General features: G+C 46.8%; 2 protein-coding genes across 2 annotated transcripts in view; both read left to right on the top strand.

Moving 5' to 3' along the window:
* Positions 1 to 10,525: 10,525 nt before the first annotated feature.
* The window catches only part of LOC129387300 (uncharacterized), a 34,237-nt gene continuing 17,357 nt past the window's right edge, over positions 10,526 to 27,405 (top strand). The window contains exon 1 of the mRNA XM_055076162.1: positions 10,526 to 10,690. Coding sequence (XP_054932137.1) covers positions 10,687 to 10,690 — 4 coding nt within the window. The 5' untranslated portion in view covers positions 10,526 to 10,686. The remainder of the gene's footprint in view (positions 10,691 to 27,405) is intronic.
* LOC126540628 (glycerophosphodiester phosphodiesterase 1-like) lies at positions 21,710 to 22,838 on the top strand. Its single transcript, XM_050187470.2, has one exon. The coding sequence runs from the start codon at positions 21,814 to 21,816 to the stop codon at positions 22,747 to 22,749; it is 936 nt and encodes a 311-aa protein (XP_050043427.1). The 5' UTR covers positions 21,710 to 21,813; the 3' UTR covers positions 22,750 to 22,838.

Raw genomic sequence — 27,405 nt, 5'->3', positions numbered from 1 at the left:
GATTCCCCTCGGCATCGGCTGTACAAGGATTAGGACGAAAAAAAAGAACGTAAAGGCAGATTTACCGCAGTTGTCTGAATTTACGGCAAGAGAAGCTTTCTTGAATCACTTAAGTTAAATGCTATGCAAAGGGGACATGATGCGCCTAATTGTGTTTTATTACCACTAGTTGTAACTGTTGAGACCTTCTGCTTGAATACATACACAAGTTAACATGGCCTCATGGCATGCTATGGTGATTCAGCGATGTGTTGCAGTCTAATGCGACTACCTGCAAGTGGTGAAAAAAGCTCGAAAATAACGTACAGCGCGAAGGAAAAGGACTGCGAGAGACGACTGCGGGAGACAGCTAGCCCAAGCAACCACCCTAGTGAAAAAAGCATTGTGAGTAGCACTCTGTGTACAGCGAAGTATGAAACATAGCATTCGATCTTTAACGCTTCAATACCACGCATAAACACGTGACCGATGATATCACCCCAACCAGGCGGCCCACCCCACCCATGCCCCAGTGGAGAGCTACCGCTATCCTCGGAGATGTCCTTTATCCTGTAGATGTTATTCTGTCTTCCCCCGAGCTCCAGAGTAGTGTGGCAGAGCCTTCCTGCCCTACATGCCAAGACAAAGACGCCGTACCCAGGGAAAGAAGCAAAATTGCAGGCCCGCCTGCTTGAGTGGCAAGATGATGGGAACGGGCTCGGTCATCATGCCTGTTCTTGCACTGTTAACATTTCTAGCGCTATGTGCGTTTGTATCGGTTAGTCTCTGCCAATCGTAATAGTTGCAGCCGCTGATTCGCATTCGCACTGTTCGACATTACACTCGCTCGCTTTGGCGAACATCTGCAAAGTGTGATTGATCAATATTCAGACAATATATGCGTCTTGACTTCGGGTGTCGGACGTCTTCAGATACGTACGAGACATCAAAAGGCAGTGACAATGGTGTGTCTTCGCAGTCAAAGCATGGAAATCTCACCAGAGACATTTGCACTAGTGGCATTCACTCGCCAGCCAACGACACCCTACGCCGTGTCTATAAACGGTCAGATTTTTCTCTATGCTAGGGCTAAGAAATATTTTTGGTATAGTCATTGATACGGACCACTCACTGACCACTCACGTGACCTTCATAAAACAATGCCTGACATTAATTTCCCTGCTGTTTAAATTTTGGGGCAGGAAACCTGGGGAGTGCCGGTGCATGCAATATTGTACTTGTATAGGGCACTATTTTTAGGATTGTTTAGATACGGCAGGTCCTTGTTGATCAACGTTTCTGGAAGCTTTACAATTGACCGTATACACAACTTTGCCGCGATGTCTTTTTTTTTGGCGCTATCTGCGGCAAACACGTTATACGACTACAGGAATTAGGACGTTCTCATATCTCCGCACCACAATAGTGCAATAAGTCCTACCTGAGTTTCCACAAGCTCGCCGAATTTTCACTATACGTGAAGAAAGATACCACCAGGTGGATAAAATATTTACTTCCGATATACGTATAAGCATATGTGGACTACAGTAGATAATAGATGAGACATTGAAGGTAGTCTAAGCGTCTTGAATAACGCAAGCTTGAAAAAGCACAGAAGATGTCAGATCTCATCCACAAACACCCCTAACTTTATGCGTTTAAAGGTAATTGAAAAACAAAGGTGCCACAGCCTCACCGTAGTTTAAATTCGCAATACTCATATATATTTTTCTTGAAATTTTCTTGATGAGCGCGACGCGTAGGCCCCATGCACAGCGCACTTACTCGGCCCACACTCTGCGTCAGCTTTAATCAGTTCTCGTGCACTTGGCTTACTTTTCCGCGCCTACCCTCAGGCCCTTATGGTTACCTCAGAAAACAACATCGGGATACAATTCAGTTAATTTATTTACCAGTAATTGCACTGGAGGGACTCCGGCGCATAGGATAGGATAGATAAATATTATTGAAAGAATAATCAGAATAATCACTAATGGTTGGGGCCCGCTGGCTCTTGGCATCTTCTCAGCTCTCTGGATCAGCTTGAGGTGGTCATCGATGGCCGAGCTGGACAGCAGTGCCTCCCATTGGTCCCTCGTGGTGTTCGTGTCGGGGTGTTCCATGTTGTGTAGCGTGCACTCCCATGTAATGTGGTGAAGGGTTGCTGTGACCCCGCACCGCGGGCATTCGTCCCTGTAGGCTGTGGGGTATATGCAGTGTAATATGTGTAGGTTCGTGTAAGTGCCTGTCTGGAGCCTACGCCCGGCACCGGCATCCTCTGTCTTTATATTTCGATGGGGCGGTGGTGGAGATCGCAAGCTGCTCCCTGTGTGGTAGTTCACGATGGCTGAATACACGTGATCGACAGGGTCCAGTTTTCTGCAGTCGGCGTGATGAGTGCTCGGTTATGCGTGCATGCTGTGAAAGAAAGCTCCCCAACAGTTTGACGAGTGCTCAGGGTCCATTACATGGCAGCAGATAATAAGTAACAATTGTAGGTACAACTTAAGCAAATTTAGCAAACTTACTTTCACAGAAAAAGATAACAAAACCTGTTACAAGAAGAAAAAAAAAATTCGCATAATTGTTCGCAACATTTCAGCGGGAACTAATACAGGAAAAATCACTCACCAGTTGATCATAGACACCAGAATTCATTATTCACGGGAGAACAATATCACTGAATAATTTCATTAGACAAGCTACATCATTCATTGCTAATTCCACAACAGCTGCAAATTAGTAATTCCAGAAAATTACAGAAGATGCGAATATACAAATGTTATATAATAACATATGAATTACAGTGTCATAAAGTGATCACGCAACTGTTTTCTGTTTAATTGTACTGGGATATTGTCTTACGTATTGTAAGTATATCGCGCCTGAGGGTGTGTAATTTGTAATTAGTGCGAAAGTGCGATACGTCCAATCTCTCTGCATTTCGTGCGAATTTAGTGTTGCAGCGTGTTTCCGAGGTACCTGGTAGATATAAGAAAATTTTTGAATATGGCGAGAAAAAAAAACGAAGTTATCGCGAAAAGCCCGTGCTTACAAAATCTGCCTAAATGACACTGTAGCAGAGACACGCGTTTTTTCTATAAGTTGATGTTTCCTATATGGCGTACAGCTGTATTTTACGGTAACTAAAGTTTGTTCATGTTAGTTTTCGTTGTCATTGTTGTATAGCCCAGACAAGACATCAATAGTTTAGCTGCAATATGAACATTGCGTTGTAGAAGGTTAATTGGGCCTTTGTGGGAAGAATCGTTTTGGGACGTGCTATGGCCCCTGTAACTTCACAAAGTTTACTCCACAAGTACTTGATGTGAGCAGTTCCATTCAGATGACAAGGAAAGTATACACCAAGAATTTTATGTTTGTCGACTGCTTCTATCGATTGATTGACTGCTTAAATAAATTTTATGATGACCAGTAAGTGGATTGTTTCTTGGACGGAAACTTATGACTTGTTTTGTGGAATTATCTTTACGGCGGTTCACCTCAGTTCGTACCGATACCCTCAAGAAATGTCATTGCACTTTTGTACTAGGGTATCTTCGTGAGATCTTTAAATACAGAGCGTGCAATGATCTGCATATACAAGAAACATAGTGCTGGAGTTTACATTTGCAGTATCAGTAATACGGGGTATTCCAGCTATTATGCAGCGACTGCCGATTCTATGCAAAGATAATCAAGTGCATATTTTTCACAGTGGAGTAGAGCAGCCGGCAGTGTTTTTGCTGTTGTAGTTGTTGTTGATGCCATTCAATGTATCCATTATTTTCAATTAGTTAATTTTTTTATATACTGCTCTGAATGGTGCGGTGTCAATGAAGAATTTATTGACAAATGAGAGAAACTTAACATTGGCGTGTTTTTAAGCCGGGTACTTTCAGCCCGCCCATTTTTTCCGGCCGATAAAGAAAGTCGCCCATATATGAAAGACATCGCTCGACTTACCGTCCGCCCACATCAGAAAATAGCGCGCTCAAAGACGTTCCACTGGAAGTAGTTAACGCTGTCTTTTCACGACGTATCAACCAGCTGTCACCCGCACTCTTATCAACGCCAAGGCTGCGCGCTTTCGCGGGTGGGGTGAGCCAGATAAAGCACCAGCTCGGCCACTAACTGCTACGGAGCTTGTTTGAGGGCGCTGTTTTTTGATACCGGTGGACGGTTAATCGCTCAATATATTTTGTAAAATTTTCCGCGGGCTCAATTTTATCAGCCACAAAATATAAACGTGCTGAAAGCACCTGGATGAAAGCACGCCTGCTTGAAGTTTCTTTCAATTTTCTACAAATTCTTCACCGATTGCACGACATCTAGAGCAGAAATTAACATGAACAGCTAATAGCAATGAATTACTGAATTCAATGGCAACAGCAAAAAAATTACTGGCTGCTACTTTACTCGACTGTGTACAATTTGCACTTGGTTATCTTTGCGTCGAATGGCCTGTCTTCGCTTAAAAACGCGATGCATGATAGCTGGGAAACCCCCTACACATGTATTGAACAAAAGAGGGCTGAACAAACTTTCTTGCCGTACACAGTATGTCAGGGAAGAAGTGTTGAATGTTGATTACTGAAGGATACGTATTGGCGTCTGCAAGACAGATATGATTTAATTAATTGTGGTGGTTTTCCCCGAATACCGCATGGTACGAGCTGGTGGTCACGCCTCTGAAAGGTTTTGCTGAAGTCAATAAATCTGCTTATTGCCAATACATTTTTAATGATTTCTTTCGTTGTTCATTTCGACGTTAACGAGGCCATCTCTGTTGACCTGCGTTTCATAAATCAAAGTGTGAATCAGCAGTAATATTACTTCTTGCAAAAAAACAAAGCATCTGATATATGAGAAAGAAAATTAGGTTATCAATGCCTTCGGGAAAAAAATGGGCAGCACAGACATTGGGTGGCTATTAGACGCATTGTTCTCGCCGCCATCTGTGTAGACTACAACACTTCAGCATTTTTCATTTGGGCTGGAAGAATATCCAGCCTCCAGGATGAGATTAAAGATTTGAACAAACGCACGAACAATTTTTGGGGATAAATATTGATATGTGCATATTGCATGCTTCTTTTGGACTACGCGGGCAACGAAGACGAACTGCTCCCGAGTATCGAGCTGTCGCTTTAACGGGCTAGCGCTAAAGTTGTTTTTAAGGCGCAAGCCTCGGACAGGTGATGGGACAAAAATTTTACCGTCCGGCGTTCTGGCAGGATCGAACTCTCGACGTTTGGTGGGAGTCGAACACACGACCTCCGGTATTAATTAAGGTGAAGTTAGTTAGGCGACAGATAACAATTTGCTAAAAGGTAACTGCCTTCTCACATCAAGAAGAGGGTTGAGAAAACAAGGAAATACATGAAGCAATGGAACATGTAGTTCTGAAGTATTGAACGAAGATCGGCAGTCAATGATACAGCTTGTACGGGAGCAGTTTATTAGATTAGTTAGACGCGACTGTTACCGTTCCGTTTCTCTCCGTCACCGTAGTCTGGGTCTGTAATTGGTTTGCGATACAATGGGACAGCCGGCGTTACTGCTGACTTCGAGCGTAAACTTAAGGAGCCTCTCTGTAAGCAATTCGCTGTGTAAATGGTGGATACTGAGACATAGAGGTGCCGTTTTCTTGAGCTGCGCGTCAAGTTCCTACAGAAGTGGCCTATTTTCAGGGTTTCTCGAGCACGGATAGGGCAAACTGAACATGAAATTATTACGCTTTCCTTCGCTAAAACATGGTAGTGTTAGACCCTGTCTCTTGCGGCCGTATTCCATAGAAAATTTCGTATGCACACATACCAGCTCGCTTTAACTCTTTCCTTATCCTGAAACATGGCCTTTCTAAAAGGTTTCAATAAAAAACTTTTAATGGTTGCAGTACATGTTGCATCATGGTTACATCATGGCAACAATAGCTTGTTATATATAAAAACAAACCTAAAGAAATGTACTTTGCAGTGACATAAATTAAAAAAAAAAACATTTTTTGAGATATGTAATATAATTTATGAAAATAAAATTTAATGAAAAGTACTGGAAGTTCTTACAATATATTGCTGATAACATAAAATGAAAGAAAGAAGATTTGGAAAGATACCAAATGTTTCAACTGCAATTTTCGACGCCACAAGAAGGTTAATTTGTTTTAGTTAATGAGGCATGAGAACTAGAAAAAATAGTTTTTTGCCCAGTTGAAACTGCCTCTTTCTACTGCGTTCTACAAATGTTGAGAAAATAATCTCACTCGGCAAGGCTCTGACACTGCTGTGAATATGACGGAGGATATCTTCGCTATATTCTGTAAATGCACTGTCGATGTACTGTGGCAGAAACAATCGCAGGCGATTGCAAAGCCAGTGAAAGCTTTCTTGAAGACCCTCGTGCGTATTCCCATGCCATCGGTTAAACACGAAACCTTAAGGCCACATCAGCAGACACATGAATTGGCAATGTCACTCTCAACTGCTATACGGAGTGACACTATGACACAGAATACATTGCTGTAATCGCTGCACTCCCAATTGAAGCTCCTTAGAAACCTCTACTATAACTAGTATCCTGGCTGCAACTTCGTTGGAATGGCTATCAATCAAGAACCCATGCTCGGAGCAAGGGTACCTTTGCAGATGAATGCGCGCGTCCTCCTCACCTCTCCTTCCCATGTGTGTGGCGTCATCGGCGCACGAGCTAACTCATCGGGGCTTTTGCTTTCCTTGCGGATTAGTCAAGAATGGGCCAAAGATTAGCACTGCTCATGTGCTACAAATATCCCATACATAGTGATGAAGTTGTTTGCTCGGGCACATAACGATTGGCCTATGTTGTCTAGTAGGTCAGACGGCCGCCAGCAGCTGTTGGGGCTCATACCTAATTATCCATTCTGTCTGCTCGGCAAGACAGCAGCCCCAACATGCGTGGGAAACTAAATGGACTCTCATCCAGGTTTTAAAGCGACGTTTCTTCGCTTCTTACCCCCAACCTGCAACCCCCACCCCACCCCCACGCACTTTTTGTGTTCTGGCTGCTTGCTGTTACGCGACTGGCTGGTAACGGGAATAATGCCAAGCAGTGAAGCACGTGGAAGGTGACGCACGCAAGTGCGGACGTGAGTTTAACACCGGCACACCGTCGTCGTAATTTGATCATCTGCACGCCATTAGAATAACCTGCCGTGTTCAATCTGTTGTCTTCACTCCGTTGTCACACCGTCATCCCCACGCTGCTATTGTCGAGTCATCGTCGATACTGTCGTCATAATTCCATCGTCATCATTTATCATCACGTCGTAGTCGACGTGTTGCTGTGGTCGCTCCACCGCTGCCATTTCTGTCGCAGTGATTCCAATGCCGTCATGCCTTTGCATTGGCGCCGCCTTCATCATTCCATTGTTGTCATTGCGTCATCGCCGTTCCAGCGTTATCGACCCATCGTTGCCGTGCCATCATCCTCACACCGTCGTCGTCATGCGCTGGTCGTCATTCTAGCGTCAACATATCGTTGTCGTCATGCTGTCGTCATCGCGCCGATCTCATTTCTGTTGGCTGTTGTGTTGCCTGATTTGCTGATACCCGACGTAGTGTAAAGGAGCGCCAGATATGGAGCAAACCGAGACGCTTCGGAATGACAGGTCATGCACGTAATCGCGCACGCGTGCTCCAACACCACCACGCCGTCGTCGTCATTTCACGGCATTTCTCCGCCTTCATGCTATTGTGATTATTCCTTTTTTGCCATTTCTTCGTCAACCATCCATCGTCCTAACTCTGTCTCGTCACTGCGCTGTCTTATTGTCGTCATCAAGCCGCCATCGTCTTGCTGTAGTCGACGTACAGTCTCAGTCCTGCCATCATGGTCGTTCCATCATCACCTTTTGTTGTGATTGGACTATCGTCGCTCTGGTATGGTCGTTCCTTCGTTGTCATTTCATGTTTGTCCTCACATAGTTTTCATCTCGTCGTCGTCATGCCGTCGTGGTCACGCTGTCGTCGTGACGCAGCCGTTTTTATTCCAGTGTTCTCATAAGACCTTTATTAAAACTTCTTCGTCTTACTGTTCGTCATCGCATCGTCATCGCACATTTGTCTTGCTGTCGTCGTCCCGCCATAGTCGGCGTACCAGCGTTAACATTACAGCAACGTCATACCATTGTCTCCAAGCAGTCGTCATCATGCCTTCGTCATTACACCATCGCAGTCGCTCCAGCGTCGTCATATCATTGTCGATGAGTCATCGTCGTCATGCGGTCGCCGCTTTGCCGTCGTGGTTGCACCATCGCAGTTATTTTGTCGTAGTGCTTCCAGAGTCACCATACCATCGTAGCCACTCCATCGTTGTCATTCGATCATTGTCATAGAGTGTCGCAATACCGTATCGATTGTTCCATCGGCATCATTCTGTCGCCGTCATACCATTGCTGTCAGTATTTTATCATTCCTTCGTCATCATGCATGGGATCGGCATGTTTGAGCCCCGCAAGTTTCTTAGACGAGGCATTTCCCAGTGAAAATCTGTCCAACCTGGTTATGAGTTCTGTATTTGAAAATGGTCGCTGTAGAATAACATAGTTCTTTGCAAACACCAATGAAAGCATTGCTTGAACCTATTCCCACAGCACTCGGGATATGCACATCTTTTTATTGTGCGAGATTGGCCGACGTCCAATGAAAGCGGGCGAATAAAACAAGAAAAGCTGGTGCTTTAGAAATAGTTACAGTGTTGCCGACATCTCTGCGATATCTATTTCGGCACAAGAAACCAGTCAATCTTCAACAGGCACAAAACAAAACTCGCCGCTAAACAGCTGACGACAGTCCGGGCTGATTTCGTGGGTTTCTATCGTTCAAAATGGTTTCTTGAAATCTGACACCGCCGTCGAACTAACTGCTACTAGCAGCAGACAAACAATTGCTTGAGGACGCACCAGAGTCGGGAGACCACCAGCGTTTTTGTGAAAGCTGAGCGCGCTCATCTATCGTATGGACTGCAGTTTCACAATCACCTGATGCGTGCCCCTGCGTGCTTGTTAAAAATCACCTTCGCACAAAAAAATTCTTGGAAAGCCTACTTATTAGACTAAATTGTATGGTGCATCGAGTCCCCAAAGGCACCAGGCTCGTCAGTCACCTGCGGCCCACGTTCAATGGCAGTGGTAAGGAAAAAGATAATGCTAATTTGGGCATGCTGATATTGCATCAGCTGTATCGTGACCAAAAGATGCGTGTTCATGAACGAAACAGACGTCAAAACTAGGCAGAGAAACGAAGCATATGTGATGGCAACAGATTTTCCAGAGTTCATTTATTCACAAATTATTCAGCCAATTCTAACTGCGAAGTTATGAACTGGTACTCTCTAATCGTATTAGATCCAACAGCAAGAGCGTTATTGCTGACATATCCGCATGTCAAACCTCGTCGGCATACCTCCGAAAAAAAGATTTCTGCTCAGTGGGTGACAGGGCTGAAAATTCAGTTTCTAAAACACTCTACAGCTTCTTTCATTCGGTGTAAACCAGGAAGAATAGATACCTTGCCACGACAAGGGCGAAAGCAGAATGCTATCATCTCAACAAGAGAAGAAACCTTGTCACACACCGCCGTCAAGAGCCCACAGCTTCTTTTGTGCGCGAGGCTCCATATCTGCCAACAAGACCTCCTTTTTCAGCTGCGCAGATCCGTGATTGAAACAAGCTCGTACCGCAACGCAAGACTCGCGCAGTCAACGTGCCGAGACGCACAGAACGAAACTTTCCCTTAGTTACGGAAGGCGCGAGCGAGCGACTCCATGCGTACACATCCTGGCTGAGGACGTTGGCGGCATTCAAGCACGGACCATTGCGCGCGCACAGCCGTGCTTTCAAGACCGACGCCACCATTGGAGCAGTGGGAGGGCCGCATCACGCCACTTGGGTCCCTCTTCTGCACGTCTTCAAAGAGCGACGCGGCCGTCGCGTGTGATCTGTCTGTCCGTCGCGGCTGCTGTCCCTGCGGCGTAGTGTCCACGCTTTCTGGGGTCCGCGCTGTCGTGCCGGCGCTATAGAAGAGCCACGGAGGTCCGGGTCGGCGCCCTTCCGAAGCGCGCGCGAGCGAATCCACTGTCAAGGTCTGAATGCGCTGCTCAATGGCAGTTGGTGCTGCAGGCGCGCGTCGCGAGCCGCTGTGTGTTGCTCGCCTCGGACACACGCGCGCGTTGCTTGCAAGTGAATCGTCTCCCGCGAGGAGGGAGGCACCAGGACCAAAAGAGGGGGGGCGGGAGGGGGGAGGGCCTCGCTGCCCCCACCACGGGGGAAATGCGCTCGCTCGCGGCGGAGACGACAGATTCAGGCCGCCCTCTCGACAAACATCGCGCGGACACAGTCCGGTGGGCGGTCGGCTCTGAAATCGACCCTCTCTCGTTTCTGACCGGGTGCGGGAAAACAATAGCCCTTGCTACGCTTTCCTTTTCCCCTCCTCATTGGCTCTCAGTGCGGCTCGTCTGTCAGGCAGAATCCTGGTCAGAGTGACGACAGTGGATTTTTTTTTCTTCCCCAACCGCCAAAAGGAGAGAGCGCTTTGCAGGCGCACGCGGTGTCGCAGCCCTATAAGAAGGACGGGCGTGTACCAGGCTTCGAGCAACGTGAACGTGGTCAACGGCTGGTGGTGGCGCGCGCCTGAGCCTGTGTGTGTGCGCTCTGCTTTGGATACGATCATGGGTAAGCGGCACATTAGTACGCATGGTGTTTGCGTGGCAGGCACAATTTTTCGGCACTAGTTGTATTGGGCCTCTGATGTTAAGCACGGAGGTTTTCAATCCAATAGTTCAGTGCTACAGGCATCTGTAGAAGCCACTGAGATGTGATTTCGTAAAATACGTTCACATGGCCAAGAATGCTTGGTCAATAGTAATGTAATATCACTCGAGGCCGAATTCACAAAGGTTTTCTTTCGTAAGTGCCTCGTGCCATTACGGCTCCATTCTCTAATATTTCCAGCATCAGGATTGGATTGTACCTGCTCTTGCGAAAAATGCTAACGGAATATTATTTTTTAATATGGGCCCAGTTGGGGGAAAGAACAGCCCAGTATATACAGTACCGCCGAACCTGCTGCAGCTTGGCGAATTTCACATTTATGCTTCCAGACGAGGGGGGCAGGGCAGAATCTATTTCGTCGTAGCCTTAGGTCTACTTCTCGCGACTAACACTGCGTCACAAAAACACGGCAAATACGCCTATAATCGGCGTACTCTCTCTACGTGTCCGAAAACAGTTTGCGCTGGCATCTGCAACAACGGCAAGGTGCTACGTGGGCCAAGGAAACCCGCAGCAGAAATCTGTCGTCCGACTCCAAGGAAATGACCAGCTATCTGCCACGAACGCTTTCTAGGTTTGCGACTTCAGAATATTGGCGCGCAAAATCAGACCCCGTATTCACGAAGGTTTCCATTCATGAGTGTTCTTTGCCATATGTCGTCCACTTTCGCTTATGATGGGCCCAGCATCAGGATTCGCAGTAATTTGCTCTTACGAACAATTCTAGAACGTAAGAGCTTTTGTGGATACGGACTGTGGATACTGTATCCATAACGGTTGAATTTGTCGTGAAATTGCAGTCCTTGATTATACCACTTGTCAATGCTTAGCAACTTCTCTGCAGTGCGTTGTTATGAGGTCAGAGTTCCCTGGATTCACGACAAATCAGCTCCCCCATCAGAGGCTGAAAATATCAGTTTAAAGATGCAGCGACACTCAATGCGCTGTAGCCGTGCTCTGAATGCAAGTCCGGAAGGGTCCTTATCCCGCCTGCCTGAGTCGCAAGTCGTCGGTGGCTGAATGGGTAGTGCATCGGACTGCTGTGCTGAGGTAAAAAAAATTCAAAACCAACCATCAGGCCAACGTGTTTCACTGAGTATGTGGCAATGTGTACATATATGCCGGTTTTTAACGGAAGTCTTTCATGCCGACTTTGGTCATTGTAGACGCAGGATAGGGTAGGGATATGAAGACAAGAACAGAAAGTCCGCTGTGCACATTACCGATGCAGTAACAGTCATTTGTTCTGTATCACATATGGTCCTCAGTCCGAATCATAGACGGTCACTCAATCCAGTAGCCTTAAAAAATCATTAGCCCTTTTATGGCTTTCTGTAGCTGCGATATGCGAGGTCATGGTCCCAAGATTTAGTTCACGGTGAACAATTGTTTTATCCAACTGATTTAGAGCTTTGCAGAGGTAATGCCTTTCATTTTTAAAAGATAGACAGTAACACAGGTGTGCTATAGGCACCTCGACATTGCAGGCCTTGCTCTCGGTGCCATCGGCCATTACAATAAAACCCCTATATGCATTGGTGAAAGCAACGGCCAGGCACAAGCGCCACAGAATTGTTCCCGCACCTTCCAGAAATCCAGGTAACAGCCGCAGTTGCACAGATGGGTCGAAAGAATGCAATCGATGGGGATCTAATTCAGGCGTGTGCCACTTCTCCAATGGCATACGGAACACTAGCTTGCTTATGTGTTGCGCTGCGTCAGCCCTCGGTAAAGGTACAGGAGCAATGTTTGTTCCTTAATGTGTTTTCCTAGCAGCTTCGTCAGCGAGATCGTTGCTGGAGACACCACAATGACCTAGCAGCCACTGAAACACGACGTCGTGTCCTTTCGCAATCGCATGATGGTGCGTTTCTCATATCTCCGGCAAAAGTTGTTCACAGGACACGTGACGAAGAGATGACAAAGGACATTGTAGGGTCGCCTTTGAGCCGCAGAATAATGCCCACCGCTTACCCAGTCGATTGCTACCCTCGTATTCAAGAACGCGACTTATGTTGAAGCCTATGCTTTACTTGATTAAATGACACCTGTGGAGAACGCGACGGAAGAAGCGCATGGGTGTCCTAGGCAAGTTCACGTCAAGCATCACTCAGATCAAGTGAACTATTTGCTTCAGCCTAAGCTCGGTTCTTTAATACGGCGGTTAATATACTCAGCGGCGCCTAGGAGGGCAACAAGCATAGAACCAGTCGATGTTGTGACGCAAGAAATGTATCTTATGCTTATTGATCGTGATAGGATAACTGCAACGCCGTTGGAGCTGGTCTGAATGTAGAGCCAACGGTATATATGTTGACTCTGTCAAAGTAAAAACAGAAATTGACTCGCCATCCCGACCCTGCGAAAGTGGACGACCAGCGAAACTGTTGGAAAACCACTCGAATGCCGTCGATGGGGATATGAAATGTTTTATTATTTTGCCTAGCCTTAGCACGACACCCTTGTTGAGCATTAGTATTTTGCACTCTCCGACGCTGATAGTATTCATGCTGCTCTTCGGGAGTCAACTTTGCGTGGTCTACCCATAGCGGTCTTGCAATGAACGGAATGAGTTGCTAGGCAGGTACCCCTTTTATATATAATGTTTGGTAAATTCACTCACTGATTCGTATGCTGCTGTTACCCTTATCTAACCGAGCAGCCTATGCAAACGTAATTTGTTTCGAACATATAAACACAATTAACAGGAAATTGAAAGCCAGGAGCAGGCTGGCAACGGCCACCGGAAGGGGCACTACGCCTGCATACACTTCAGAAGGGAGGTGACAGAACACAGAAATGGAATATAGGAAGGAGGGGAGGAAAGAGGAAAGGAAGAGCAGCAGGACAAATCTAAAGACTAAAGCAGAACACAGTACTGATCACACACAGTAGGGCTGGTCACTGAAGGTCACGGTACTACAGAATGTTGAATAGAATAGTTTCGGCGCTACGAACTTGAACCTAAGTTTGTTAACTCTAGAAAATAAGTAGAGCACGATGCGCCTGATCACGTTTAGACGAACAAACACTGGGGTATAAACATTCGTCGAGTGTCGTACACCGCAGGCCAAGGTGGTGACGGTGGTGATAAACTTTATTGAAAGGGGGACGGGTAAAGAGGGACGGGGCTGAGGGTTAGGGCTCAAGTAAGGCCCTGGGCCAGCTTGGCCTTTTCCGCCCGGTCCACCAGTTCAAGTTGTCGGTCGACGTCCCCGGAACTGAGCCAGGCTGTCCAGTCAGTCTCGCTGCTGACGGGGGGATGAGAGAACGGCCAAGGCCAAGGAGATGATGGTTTCTCACTGTAGTGACATGCGCTGTGCATTGAAAGCGGGACACTCAAATATAAGGTGCGGAAGTGTCTCGCAGCAGCCACAAGACGTACACAATGGACTTGCCACACGTCTTTGTCTGTATAAACGTTCGTGCACGTCATCTTTACCGCAATTTTTACCGGGAAGCCCACGTGGGGAGAAGGAACGTGCCTCGCATTGTTTACAGGCGCCTTATCATCCATCGAGCGGTTCTGACGTTCGTTTTGTGCTTTTCTTTATTGAATGAATACGGAGATGTGTTTTGTATGCCTGATTACGCGCTTCTTTTTCGGTTCAATTTTTTTGCTGACGGACATGAAAAATCCTCACCAACTAGAGGCTAACAGCTTCGCTCTAAAAGTACACAAACACTCTGGAGTTGCTTGATTCAAAGTCAAGGTATGCAGGTTAGTCTTATTTCTCATTCCTGGAACGGAAGGCGCATTTCAGGTTATTGTAAACACCCGCAAAGGCTGACGGTGAACGCACCAATGGTGTGAAGCACCGCGATAAGGACACACAAGGGATGTTGACTAAGGTAGAGAATGACACCTGTGATCGTCGTTCTGGCAGGCAGGCAAAAGAGCGTGATTGCATCCCTTCAAATGCAGCGAATGTGCGCCGTAAGCGTGTCGGTGGTAAGTCGTAGTCGGATAGTGCTGAGCTATTATACTGTTCCGGCTGTTAAGGTGCTTCGCGGAAGGCCAAGGCAAACGCGTAGTGCCGGTGCTTGCGCGCTCTGAACTGCGCGAAGATTTGACTTGCAAGCTTTAGAAAGCACGGGACAGCTATAGCGTAGGAATCAGATAAAAAGGGATCGGTACAACTATACCATAGATTCCACTGAAGATCCCCATGCTTCCCTGGCGATGCATCAGAAAGCGTGGACAATAGATGTGAGCGTCTTCTTTAAGTGGGCAACCTGATGGCCCCAGGAGTAGTCCCGGTCAACAATGACACCGAAAAACCTATTGTTTCTTTTGTAGTAGATAGGCTCGCTATTGATGCATACTTGATAAGCAGTCATCGCTTTTCGCGTTAAATGTGGCTACGGCACATTTTTCTGTCGATATGGTTAGGCCTTTTGTCCGACGATAGCCAGATGCATGTGTTGCGGCCTTCTGTAGTCTTGCACGAACCTACTAATGAGTCACTACTGATGCCCAGATGCAGATGTCGTCGGCGTAGATTGAGACACTCACTGTTTGCGGTAAGGGTTTGGCCAGCCCAACAAGCGCGAGGTTCGAAAGAATAGGGCTTAAAACACCGCCTTGGAGGACGCCACGGCACGTGTAGTGTTCGGTAGTCAGGCCATCGTCAGTGCGTACAGCAAGGACATTCGTGTCCAGTAGCTTCGGATCCGCCAAAATACTCGCGGTGCTAGTTTTATATTCAAGAGTGCATCTAGCATTTGCTTGATGGGAAAGGTTGTAGTAAGCACCTTTCCCATCAGGAAAGAGCGCCACTGATAATCGCTTCCCAGATTTTTGCTTCTCTACAGATTGCAATAGATCAATCACGTTGTCAATCGATGAACGGTCTCGTTGAAATCCCGCCATGCAGTCAGGGGCCCTATAACGTAAAACTATTCCAATATGTTTCTATTCCAATCTCCTGACGTCAAATTTGCGCAACCACCAACGCAAGTACCGGGCGGTCACCCGCAGGGTTGTTTGAACAGACCAATCAAACGCTCTCCACGTTCATAGGAGGTCACTTTTGTTTGCTTGAAAAACGAATAACATTGCGTACACTGAGAGGTTTGTCGTATCTAATTGGCTGACAAGAGGCGAGGAGAACGCTCAAGTGGAGAGGGATTCGATGGGGCCGAGCCACTGCACTGAAAGTCGATAACCGGATGAAGAGGGTGGTGCCGGCGTCTGCGATTGGTCGGCTTTCCCTTACTTAGCTTGCGGTGGCTGGTCGAAAATCGTGGCGGCATGCAACGGAAGCTCAAGAATGACGCTAAAACGGATCCTCAGGAAAGAAGAGTTTGCAGAACGAGGTTTAAACGTGCCGAAAGTTGTCGAAAACGTTACACGGCCACGCAAAAACTTTTATTACATGCAAATACACCCATGCTCTCCGGCAGGTGCGAGTAGCCAGCGTCTGAGCGATCGGCGGCAGCCATCTTCTATTCCTTTCGGAACGGGGCAGCCTGCGGCTATTCCGAAGAAAATTCAGTTTTGTTCGGCATATTAATGCATCTTTATCGCAAACACTTCACTTTGACGCGGTGAGTTCTTGCGGTTTTGTGACGTCGCGTGACAGGCAGGTGAAGTGGGTGCAGCCCGAAAGCTTTTTACCAATAGCCGAGGGCTAATGGCGAAAAGGGGCCGAATCAGAAATAGCTGTTTTTCTTTTTTCTGTCAAATCATGCATAATCAGTGTGGACACATCATATCAGATGGGGAGGTATCGCGGTTTTCGTGACGTCGCGTGACAGACAGGTGAAGTGGGGGTGGTCGAAAAAAGTTTTTGACCAATCGTGGAGGGCTGATAGCAGAATTGGAATAGAAAAATTTGGAATAGTTTTACGTTATAGCGCCCCAGGGTACATTTTGTGCTGTTCAAGCTGCTATACTAGACGCAAGAGGCTCATACGTTCCATCTGTTTCCCCACGCAGCTGGCGAGTGCTATATGATATCATGCCAGTTCCCGCGGTACCTTTCCTATTTTAGCAACGGTATCAGGCACATGCTTTTCCATTGCTGTGGCACGACGACGCCTTGCCGTGAGCTATTAGACAGCCGCTGGATAAAAAAAGTACTGCCCGCCGGGTGCATCGTAAACGCTGTCAACCGCCACTGCGTCACCAGTCCGGGACTGTCGTCTGGGATCGGCATAGAAAATTCATGACGGACGTGCTTCGAACGCCTCGCCCGTGGAAACCGACGTATCCCGTCCCCAACAAGCTAGAGCCGTTCGGCCCAGCCAAGCGGCTAAGAATGCAAGTACAGCTCCCATTGCAGCCCGCCTGACACGGCAGGCCGCACCTTTTCTTTTTATCCAGTGGCCGTGCCTATTAAAATGTTTGAGCAGTTATCGTTGCCCTTCTTGACCTAGGTGGCGCAACGCAGTGCGTGTTATTCCATCAGGATCTAGTAAAGACGAACGCGTAAAGAGTGGCATAAGGGCTTCTAGCTCTTCCATAGAGAATGGAGCGTCCATACTTGATTATTGTGAACCAGGAATCTCGCATAAAACCATGTCAGCGAGTAAAACTTTTCTGCTGGCCATTTTCGCGCAAGATTTCTCTGCAACGTCTATCTCATGACTGTTTTGATAGAGAGCAAGGGCGTTAAAAGGGTGCCGTTGATGGAGACATGAGAGAAGACCACGTAGGGTTCGCCACACACGAGACGGTGGCTTATTCGGGTCCAGTGACTCACATATTGACATTTATCGTTGATCCTTTACCTTATCTATTCGGCACTGTATGTTATTTTGCATGCGCCGAGCTGCTCTGAGGTCGAGATTTGACTTATTGCGCCTGTACCGCCTTTCAGCTCGCTGATGTAGTGCCCAAAGCCTTTCTAATTCAATATCGTACTCTGCACGCTTCGATGAACGTGTGAAGGAACGAGTACACTCTTGCATTGTCTCTGCAATAATGTCTTTAAACGTGCGTGAGATATGTTTCTTGCATGTGTCTTTAGATCTTCAAAGGCTAACCAGTCAACTTGGCGAGAGATAAACGCTAATGAGGCTTCTAGTCGACAGATTCTCACATAACTTGGAATAAGATCACTCCAACGGTTTTCATTATCAGTGAACCACTTCACGCCCGAAGTCACGCCACATGACACCACTGTCAAATCTAAAGAGGTGAGCTGCACGTTGTTCCTCGCAGTAATGTCGGGCTTCCATCATTTATAAGACACAGGTTGTATCCTGATGTAAGGGGTATGCGTGACCTGCCCCTTGAATTTAACCTGGAAGTTCCCCCTATTTGGTGGTGATCGTAGAAGTTCGCTGTTATAATCCAAGAACCTGGATCGCAGCCATAATATATCTCAGTCTTTTGTGATCAAATTGACTCTTTGGGGAAACGTAGCCGCCAATAAGTGTAAAAGACAGCGGCTTTTCACAGTAACACACACGTCTTGGTTATCATCATGTGGTAGTATAGACTCAGTGAAATACGTAAGGTCCTTGCGAATGTAAACCAGAACTTTACTACTTCGGGCACACGTGGTTGAAACGAAAGTTTCATGACCTGATAGCCTTATGGTTGCTGATAAGTTCGGTTCACAGATGACAAGTATAGGAAAGCGGCTTTCAAACACGAGCTGTCCGAAATCCAAAATACGTGACCTCAGGCCACACACATTCCGTTGGAATATTAGGTACTTCTGAAACCGTCCCGGAACAATCGCTGCTTTTGTCGACGAGCCCTGGTTCGGCTGTTTAAGTTCTCAAGCAGTAGATTTTCAAGGCTTGCGAGAACTGTATTGATGGCCTCCAGCAGTTGCAACGCACATTGAGTTGTTGGTGGCCTTAGCTTGTCCAGAAGAACACGAATAGCATTCGCCAGAGAGCTGAGCTTGACAACAATTTGCTGATATTGGTCCGTCTATTCTTCAGGAAAAAAGTGTCCCTTGCTGTCGAAGTCTGATCTCGCTCAGAAGGCACATGTAGCCTCGGGGGTTCAGGCCAAGTGTTATAACTGCCCTGCTGTGAAAAGTTCCTTTGTCTTTAGACCCGACTGCGCCTGGCTGGGTGGCAGAAGGGGTGCTGATGGTGCACATGGTTCATGTAGTGCAGAGGCTTTCGAAGTTCTTCAATGACAGCGGCGGCTGGATCGTCGTCGCTTGAAAGATGTGGCTGCTTCTTGGTGAGAAGAGCGGTCTCTAATCATGTTATCCAATATTGGCGTTTCCTTTCGAATTAAAGGGCAGTCCTTCAAGAATGCATCGTGAAGCCCGCTCCAATGTGTGCACTTCAGCAGACTGGCCTCGTTCATGTCTGTGCTGTGGGGCTCAATGCATCGAGATAACAAGGTAGGTTTCTTGCACATGGCCTAATTTCATGCACTTCCAGCACTGGAGCAGCTTCGGTAAATAGGGGTGAAGTGCATGTCGACAGTGGCCTACCTTTAGATGTGATAGGAGGGATTCTTTACACACCGTGACGTACCGAGACCAGATGCGTTTGTGATGACGGTGTTTCCTGTAGCTGGCTTGACTATGACCGGCAGATCGGTGTTGGCAATGGTCATGTCAAGATCGTAAATTACGCTAGTGCTGACTGAGGGCGGCCTTCCATCCCATCTAGTTCTGAGACTTTGCGCAGAGAATCCAACGCAGCCGCATGCTCTTAGTCAACAGCTAGGAAATTCTTACGGGTGTTCATTCTATCTTTAATTTCATTCGGAACCAGCGTCTCCAAATGTACAGACATGGCTGGCCTCTTGAGGCGCCTCATGTCAGTGGCGAGAAGTGGCGCGAAGAGGGTCGTGAATACCTCGGTATCGCGCGAGGATCTCAAGGTGGACGCACTCGAATTCGATGATGTGCTGAGAAACCTTCTCTTGGCTTTACCGCTCCGCGCCAGCTTGGAGGTGTCGTACACGATTCTTGAGCGCTGACATGGTCGTGCAAGGTGTCATCGCTTTAGCGCTGGGTACGCTCCTCTCTTCTATAGACCTCTCGACAACTTGGGCCACTCTGTGTGCGGCAAACGAGGGAAAAAGTTTCATCGTTCACAGGCACCGGCACGCCACTCTACTCGTTTCGGAGGTCACGCGCGGAGTTCTGGGCAGCGCTACTGGATGGCGCACCGTCTCCAGAAAAAAAAAAAAGCGTTAGAGAGGATCACGTTTGGCGCATGGTGCGGTTGTCAGCGTTCGCGGGCAACGGCGCGCCATGCAGGCTTAGCGGCGACGCCCCTTGATGACACCGAGTGTTCTTAACGAAGCGTGAAAGAGGAATCCCACTGCAGTACGTGCCTCATCGACACCTCGTTTCGACGAAGGCATTACATTGTGTCGCTGTGTTGGTTCAATACTAAACACATTACCGTCGACAGTAATCGTGAGATGGGTTCTGCCAAGTTCTTATGGTTGAACTTTCTTGTTTGGTTTGATAACTTCCTTGGCGTTAAATTTTCTTGAGGGATAGCATTAAAATTTATTTAATGAAGAAAAAGTTAGATATATTAACATTAGCTTTTGGCAGCTCATTATTTAGATAAACATATGCGCCGACTTTTGTGGACTACTCAAAATATAAACATAATTTACTGTTAACTTTTTCTTATATGACAAGTATGAAGAGAGATATTAAAGCGATGAGCCTTTGTGCAATATTGAAAGGCACCATTAAAAAATCTGAATTTGTAGCCTCATCAACAAAAGGGAGTACTGATTTTCCATGGTGGAATAGTGATTGTGCACGAAATTATAGACGCCGAAAAGCTGCATGGAAGGAACTTATTTTCAATCACTGCTCTGCTAATTGGAGTAACGAGATAAGCATGCAGCTGCTATGTTTAAAAGAGCAATTTCATCAGCGAAGGATAAATATGATGAAAAACGGTATCATTTTTTATCGAGAAGCGCTAATAAAAAAAACGCTCTTTAGGTTCCTCCGCTCTCGGAAGGCCGTTCCAGTGCCCACAAATATTGACTCAGTTGTTCTGTCACCAAAAGGATTGTCAGAATCATTACATAAAATTGCTAAAGGTTTAGAACGGCGCTTTCCAACTCAGCTGCAGGTCAACTTCGTAGGGACTCCGCCAGGAGACTTGCGCGGATGTCTCTTGATGAACCAGCTATGCCCGTTATGCCTATTTTGGCTTATGTCACTGCGGCTAGGTTTAGAAAATTTTCTCTTGTCCCAGATTCTACATAATTCAAAAACCCCAATGTCAGAATTTAATCATTTGTCCTTTTCATGGGACAGTAAGTGGTGTCCCAAACATAAATTAGAAATCTCCTTAACAAGATTACGATGCTGCATCCCACCATTAAATTTTTACCTATACAGGTCTGGTCTGGCGCCGTCTCCTCTGTGTCCAACCTGCCAGGAACCTGAAAACATTGATCACTTTCTAGTAGCATGCCGTCGATATAATAATCAGAGAAAGAAATTAGAATTTTCATTTAGTTAATGGGGTATTTCTTTAACTACTCAAAATATCCTCTCCTTCGGGGCTTCCTAATTAGGATTCAGCCACAGAAACATCTGCGTGGCCATTTACGACTATATCTGTGATACAAGAAGGCTACCATGTTAATGCTCGAAATCAATAATTAGATAGATCAATAAATGCCTGATTGTGTATTCGAAATTATTATAATACCACCCAAAAAAGAATACAAAATTGGCTGTTTATGTATAACTACAAAAAAAATATTTCTATACGTGCCACGTAAATCTAATTTCTAATCAACATGAACGTTATACTTCGTCCCGATTTAATTTTACGCTGAAGTTTTTCTCTCTCCCCTTCCATATAACATATAATCTTTAACCGCCGGCTTCTTGGCCAATCCCCCGTAGTGGGTGAGGGCCACAATTGAGGAACAAGCAAGTAAGCAAACCTGTCGCCGCGGGCACGCGCCCTCTCTAAAAGAGTGAAGAAGAAGAACGTGCGCCTGAGGCGGGCTAGTCGCACAACCGGCGTTCTGAGGCCGTCGAAGAGAATCCTCGTGAACCAGCGTCCACGCGTCCACGCATCCTTAATTGGCCTCTCCCTCTAACGTCATGGTTTCCTACTGCGTCGTCGCAATGGTCGTCGCTCTCTGCTGCTGGGCTTTCCAGCGGCTGTCCATACCGCGCGTCGACGACGATCTGGCCTCGGAGGTGATCCTCGGAGTGCAGCGCGATGACGGCTCGCAGCTGCCTCCCGTCTTCGGACACCGGGGTGGCGGCCTCGATGCCCCCGAGAACACCCTGGCCGCCTTCCTAGAGGCGAAGAAAAACCACGCCTACGGAATCGAGTTCGACCTTTGCTTCACGCGGGACGACGTCGCCGTCATCTTCCACGACGAGACCCTCGAGCGGACCACCAACGGTACGGGCCGGGTGGAGGACACGACGTTCGAGGAGCTGCGTCGACTGGACGCCTCGTGCAAGCACCCGCTGGCGCAGCGTTTTCCGGCCGAGCGGGTCCCCACGCTCGGAGAAGCCGTCGAGGAGTGCCTCCGCCTCGACATGCGGCTCATCATTGACGTCAAGAAGTACGACTACCGCGCAGTTCGGGCCGTCGACAAGCTGTTCCGCAAGCGAGACGAGCTGTATCGGCGGGCGCTGGTCGCGTCCTTCTACCCCCAGTTCGTGTACGCGCTGCGGAGCCGAAATCCCGCCATCGTAACGGCGCTCACTTGGAGGCCCGGGTTCCTGACCTACGAGGACATCAATAACACGCGACCGCGCTACGAGTCTCGCCCCTACCACTGGACGGCGCAAGTGGCCGACTGGCTGCTCGACAAGGCCCTCCACACCGGCTTGCTGCCTCACCTGACCGGCGCCTCCGCCGTTTTGATCAGCACCAACATGATGGGCCCCGAGTACGTGCGCGCCTGGCGCAAACGGGGTGTGCACGTGATCGCCTGGACCTCCAACCATGCGGCCGAAAAGGACTTCCTACGCCGAAAACTGCGGGTCCCCATCATCACCGATACCATGCGCCAGGTCTAGCGAGCACGCGCGCTAGACAATTATTCGTGCCTATTCGCTTTCCTCCTTTTCTTTTTTTTATGCCAACACGCATCCGCGCGTGACGCCTAAGATAATGACGCCTAAGATAAATAAACAATACTGGGTCTTTGCAACTTTTACGCTATTTCTACAAACAACAGCGGCTTTCTGAGAGTTAATTCGACAAATATAGACCACATTTTTTTCCCTTGCAACGCGATGACGAGTCGGGCCAGGTGGTCGATGTTCATCCTGAAGACATATTGAAGAGCACCAGCTGATAACAAGCACAAATGCAAGCACTCAAAAACGTTATACAGGTTGATAAATTTTAAGTTTTATAGAATTTTCCAAAATAGCCTCGTTCAGATAGCATAATTCTAGTTCTTGAGCTGGATTATTCAGGGAGGCGGACATTAGTTGCTCGAGAAATCGAAACACACATTCAAATAATTAACAAACATGTACTAATTATTTTTTTAATTACCTTGCGGCCCCTACTGCAACTTGCGAATTGTAGCCGTTGATATTGCAAGGCGTTTCCACTTGTAACAAACTTCTAGAATGACTGAATATGCGCCATCAAACTTGCCGTAAAAAGGCACCGTTGTTCAACGTAATTTTTTAACAAAACGCTCTTTTATTCATTGAAGCTCAAAGGTAACTGGAACGTCCATGTATTTTGTTCCACAATTTGGAAAAGAGTATCTCGAAACTGGTGTCGTCCTGGAAATTCATTTCTTGCGAGCTGACCGGCTACAATTCGCAAATTGCAATATGCACCATAATCTAATTAAGAAGTTAATTATGGATTTATTGTCAATTTGTTGAATATGCGTTTTAATTTCTCGTGGTAGTAATGACCGAGTCTTCGAATAATCCAGCTGAAGGACAAGAATTATGCTATCTGCCACAGGCGAGCTTTAAATATTCACATAAAACAATAATGATCGCCCTATGTACGTATTCACAGTTTTCTGTAAAAACTACATTACTGACAAAATTTAGATTTTGTGGAAGTATGGCTAATATTAGAGTCGATGCGCAGCTACATTTCGAAGTATGTGTACCAATTACATGTCTCATGCAAATTGGTAAGCCTTCGTTGTCGGCCCGCTTGGAGGCGTTATATGAAACGCTTACGAAGCTTCCTCACTTCCCTAGAACTACCAAGAACGGCAGAGATTTAATAGTTAGAGGAAATAGGGGCCACTCTATATAGGGTGACGTGCACCGAAAATCTTGAAGTGTGTCGGTTAACTGGGTGCTTTGAAAATATTAACGCGATAGCGTTAAGAGCCGCGTGTCGCACAAGATTTGTCAATGTAAAATTCGTCAGAAAATTTGAAAGTACGACTAACACACAACCTACACATAAATGATTGCATCGGAGTGTAATTTGAATATACAAGAAAACATAATTCTGTTACACGGAAACTCAAACACAAACCCATTTTACAAATGCCGTCTGAGGTTTGCTGTGGCCGTGCACAACCTCCGGGATGGGCCCACGCAAGAGGCCACGTTTCTATCAGAAAGCTCGCCTTCGTGTATACCATTGGCCGCCAGCGATTTCCGGTTAACATTACGGTTACTTAAGCTGCAGCTACCGCGAAGCGTGAGAAGCAGCAGTCAGTGACCTTAGAATGCTATCGTATTCCACTCTTAAAGGCGAAGCTTAAGCGTCCTCCAATTTTTTACTCAACTTTTCTCTTTCAGCAATTTTTATGTGGTATATGACGCGTGCATTTGCGCGGTTTCCGCGATGAACTAAGCAATTGAGCGTGTTCCTTATGCTTCGTTGAAGCAGGCACCATCTCATGACTGACGAGCGATAAATGTTTATTCTTCGTATAAAGTTACTTATTAAAATGTTCCAAAGTGTCATACTGCCGTTATCCGCAACGTTTCCAAGAGTCCCCTAAAACAACGGTAGTGGACACCAACTTTCAAATCCATGAAAGCAGCGAGAAAGTTCAATGTAATTTTTGGCAATATTTTCACGTTGCTGGCTTAATTGGAAACGTTGCAAATAATTATAGGGCTCTCGTATTATTTATTATATTTTCACGCTTCATACGAGGCTTGTGATTGCTTTCATGCGATGTATTTGATAAACAATACCAGGTACATTGCTTAGATATTTGCGAAAATAAGGGGCAAGTTATGTGTAACGTGTAGGCAAATTTCTAAGTGTTTTGGTTAATTACGGCCTGTCTAATAAATTACGCATGCAGCTATACCGCGGTGCTATGAGTGTGTTTTATTCGCCAAGTTTATCTCGTTGTCCTCGCCTAACTACAAATGCCACTGAGATCAACTTTAGCGAATATCGAGGGAACGCTATGGCAGATTTGTGTATGAATTGATATATATGTGGATCAAATACAGCCTGTGTAGAAACAATTTTAAGGAAGTTTTGAAAGCCCCATACTGCAGTTACCACCTGTGTTTCCCAATGTCCCGAAATAACTCTACATTAAACCAAGCTCATATCTCACGAAAATGTAAGTTATCTTGAGTGCAACGTGTCGCGAAACTTTAGCGTTCCACTGTTTATTAGAAGCGTTGTATGTAATTATTAAACACTCGTTTTATCCCTATTTTAATTCGTCATGTTAGTTAAGTTCGTAGTAGGTTTCCGCTGAGCAGTCGGTAAACTAAACGCTTCTTGTGTAGGTCATTTTTCTTTGAAATAAGGAGCACCTTATGGGCTACATGTAGGCGAAGTTCGAAGTGGGTGGACGAATATAAGTGGGTGGACTGCCTTAGCAATAAATTTCGTAAACGAGCAATCTGGGAGCATTGTCAGTGTGCATTACGAACACCGCAGAATTTATCCCGCTGCCCTGGGGGCACCACAAACTTAACCTAGATAAAATTTAGCAAGAAGACGGCGTGGGCGACATTATGACTGTTTGCAGAAGAAATAAATGTGTATATATATCAATTACTGCCTTTCCAAGATTCCTTTACAGATGCTCAAAAGCGTAATCTGCAGGCAAGCTTTCAAACGGGCCTGTCATGTACGGGCAACATTTTAAAATGTGTGAGTTGATTACAGGTAACTGAAATTGTTACCTTATACAAGCTTCGAAAGAAACTGCTTCGCTAGAAATTGGGTTGCATTTCTGCAAAAGGCTGCGCTAGGCTGCTGTCAATTTCGTTTCTTTTTTTTCGTTCTCATTTCGCGCGTGTAATGGTGCGCTTCATGATCTGTGTCATGCTTGTTCTCCGCAGCAGGCTATTATACTACCTCATGTGTGGCGAACCTTGGGTGAGAGACGTAGTTTGAGGCTACAACAACGATCGCGGCGTCCTGACTGCCTGAACGTTTGTGTTGCAGTTGGTCAGTTCAGAGATGGAAGAATCGCAGAGCCCTGGTTATTTTCTCATTTTACTGAAACCCATCCTCTCTGGTTCAAATGTCGGCCGCGGCGCATGTTAACTGCCGCAGGTGTGGGCAAGAATAAAAAAAAAAAAAAATCCGGCAGAACACGTCCTAGGATAAATGCCGACGTTATTACGATGAGTATTGAAGCAATGTAGCTCCACGCCCTATTCCCAGCGCCGAAACATGTACGCAGCCGGGATCCTCTCGCGCGCTTCTTATCGCACACGCTGCGCCATCTGGCGACGCCGCCGCAAAGTCCGCGCGTGGCGCGCGTTCGATTCTGCCGAGCATCCAAGAAATATGAAGGATAATTTTTTTTGTCATTGTAGAGCGGCGCATACGCAGTGACACATACCTAGCCACCCAACTTAACGTTCAAAGAGGTTCCCTTGAAGAGCGGCACACGGCTACTGTATCCAGTGACTCAAATCGGCCTCAAAGGGGTTTGTTGAAAAGCGCACGTAGGCGCACAGTTCCACATATCCGCTGCGCTAACTTGGTACGACGGTTAATTTCCAACCCCATTCCCTCAGCACAGCCGCACGATGCGCTACCCATTCGACCATGGATTATGCAGTATATCCAGAGAAGACAGTAAGAGACATAGATAAATAGGCACACATAATGATGGACAGAGAGAGAAAATAATGCCGAGAAAGGCAGGGAGGTTACCCAGAGGTAGTTCCAGTTGGCTACCCTGCGCAGGGGCAAGGGTAGCCGGTTCTGGAGCATTAAAAATGCTCCAGAACCGATCTCACGATGAAAGTCAACGTTAATGCTATTCGCATTGAAGCAGTGCGGCGACACACCTTATTTTTAACGCTCAAAGGCGTCATGTATGAGGCGTGTATTATTAACGTGTATACATTGAAGACCGGCACGCATACCCCAGTGACACATAACCAGCGACCCAAGTTGCTTTTTAGTCGGAGAGCGAGTTAGCCGGAGATAAAGAGAGATAAATGAACATTTATTCATAAAACAGCCAGCAAAGGCTAATCACTGCCTGCCAGAGGTGGGCGGTCTCGCATGTCCAGGAAACCGCACCCTAGTGGTGCCGCTTTAGTCCGGCCTACTAGCCGTCGCTTGTCTTCCAGGCCCTACGCAGCAAGCAGCCCCCCCCCCCCCCCTCCTCCTCCAAGGTTTAGTGAGGTTGGCGTCCCCCCCCCCCCCCTTCGCCTCCAAGGTTTAGTGAGGTTGGCGTCTGTGTTGATTAATACGCTTATTCTTTCGTGGTTTTTACTGTGACTTTTTTCTTCTTG

This window comes from Dermacentor andersoni, chromosome 2 (genome assembly GCF_023375885.2).
Source record: "Dermacentor andersoni chromosome 2, qqDerAnde1_hic_scaffold, whole genome shotgun sequence".
In the NCBI taxonomy this organism is placed as follows: domain Eukaryota; kingdom Metazoa; phylum Arthropoda; class Arachnida; order Ixodida; family Ixodidae; genus Dermacentor; species Dermacentor andersoni.
This window is presented reverse-complemented; position numbering and strand designations above follow the sequence as displayed.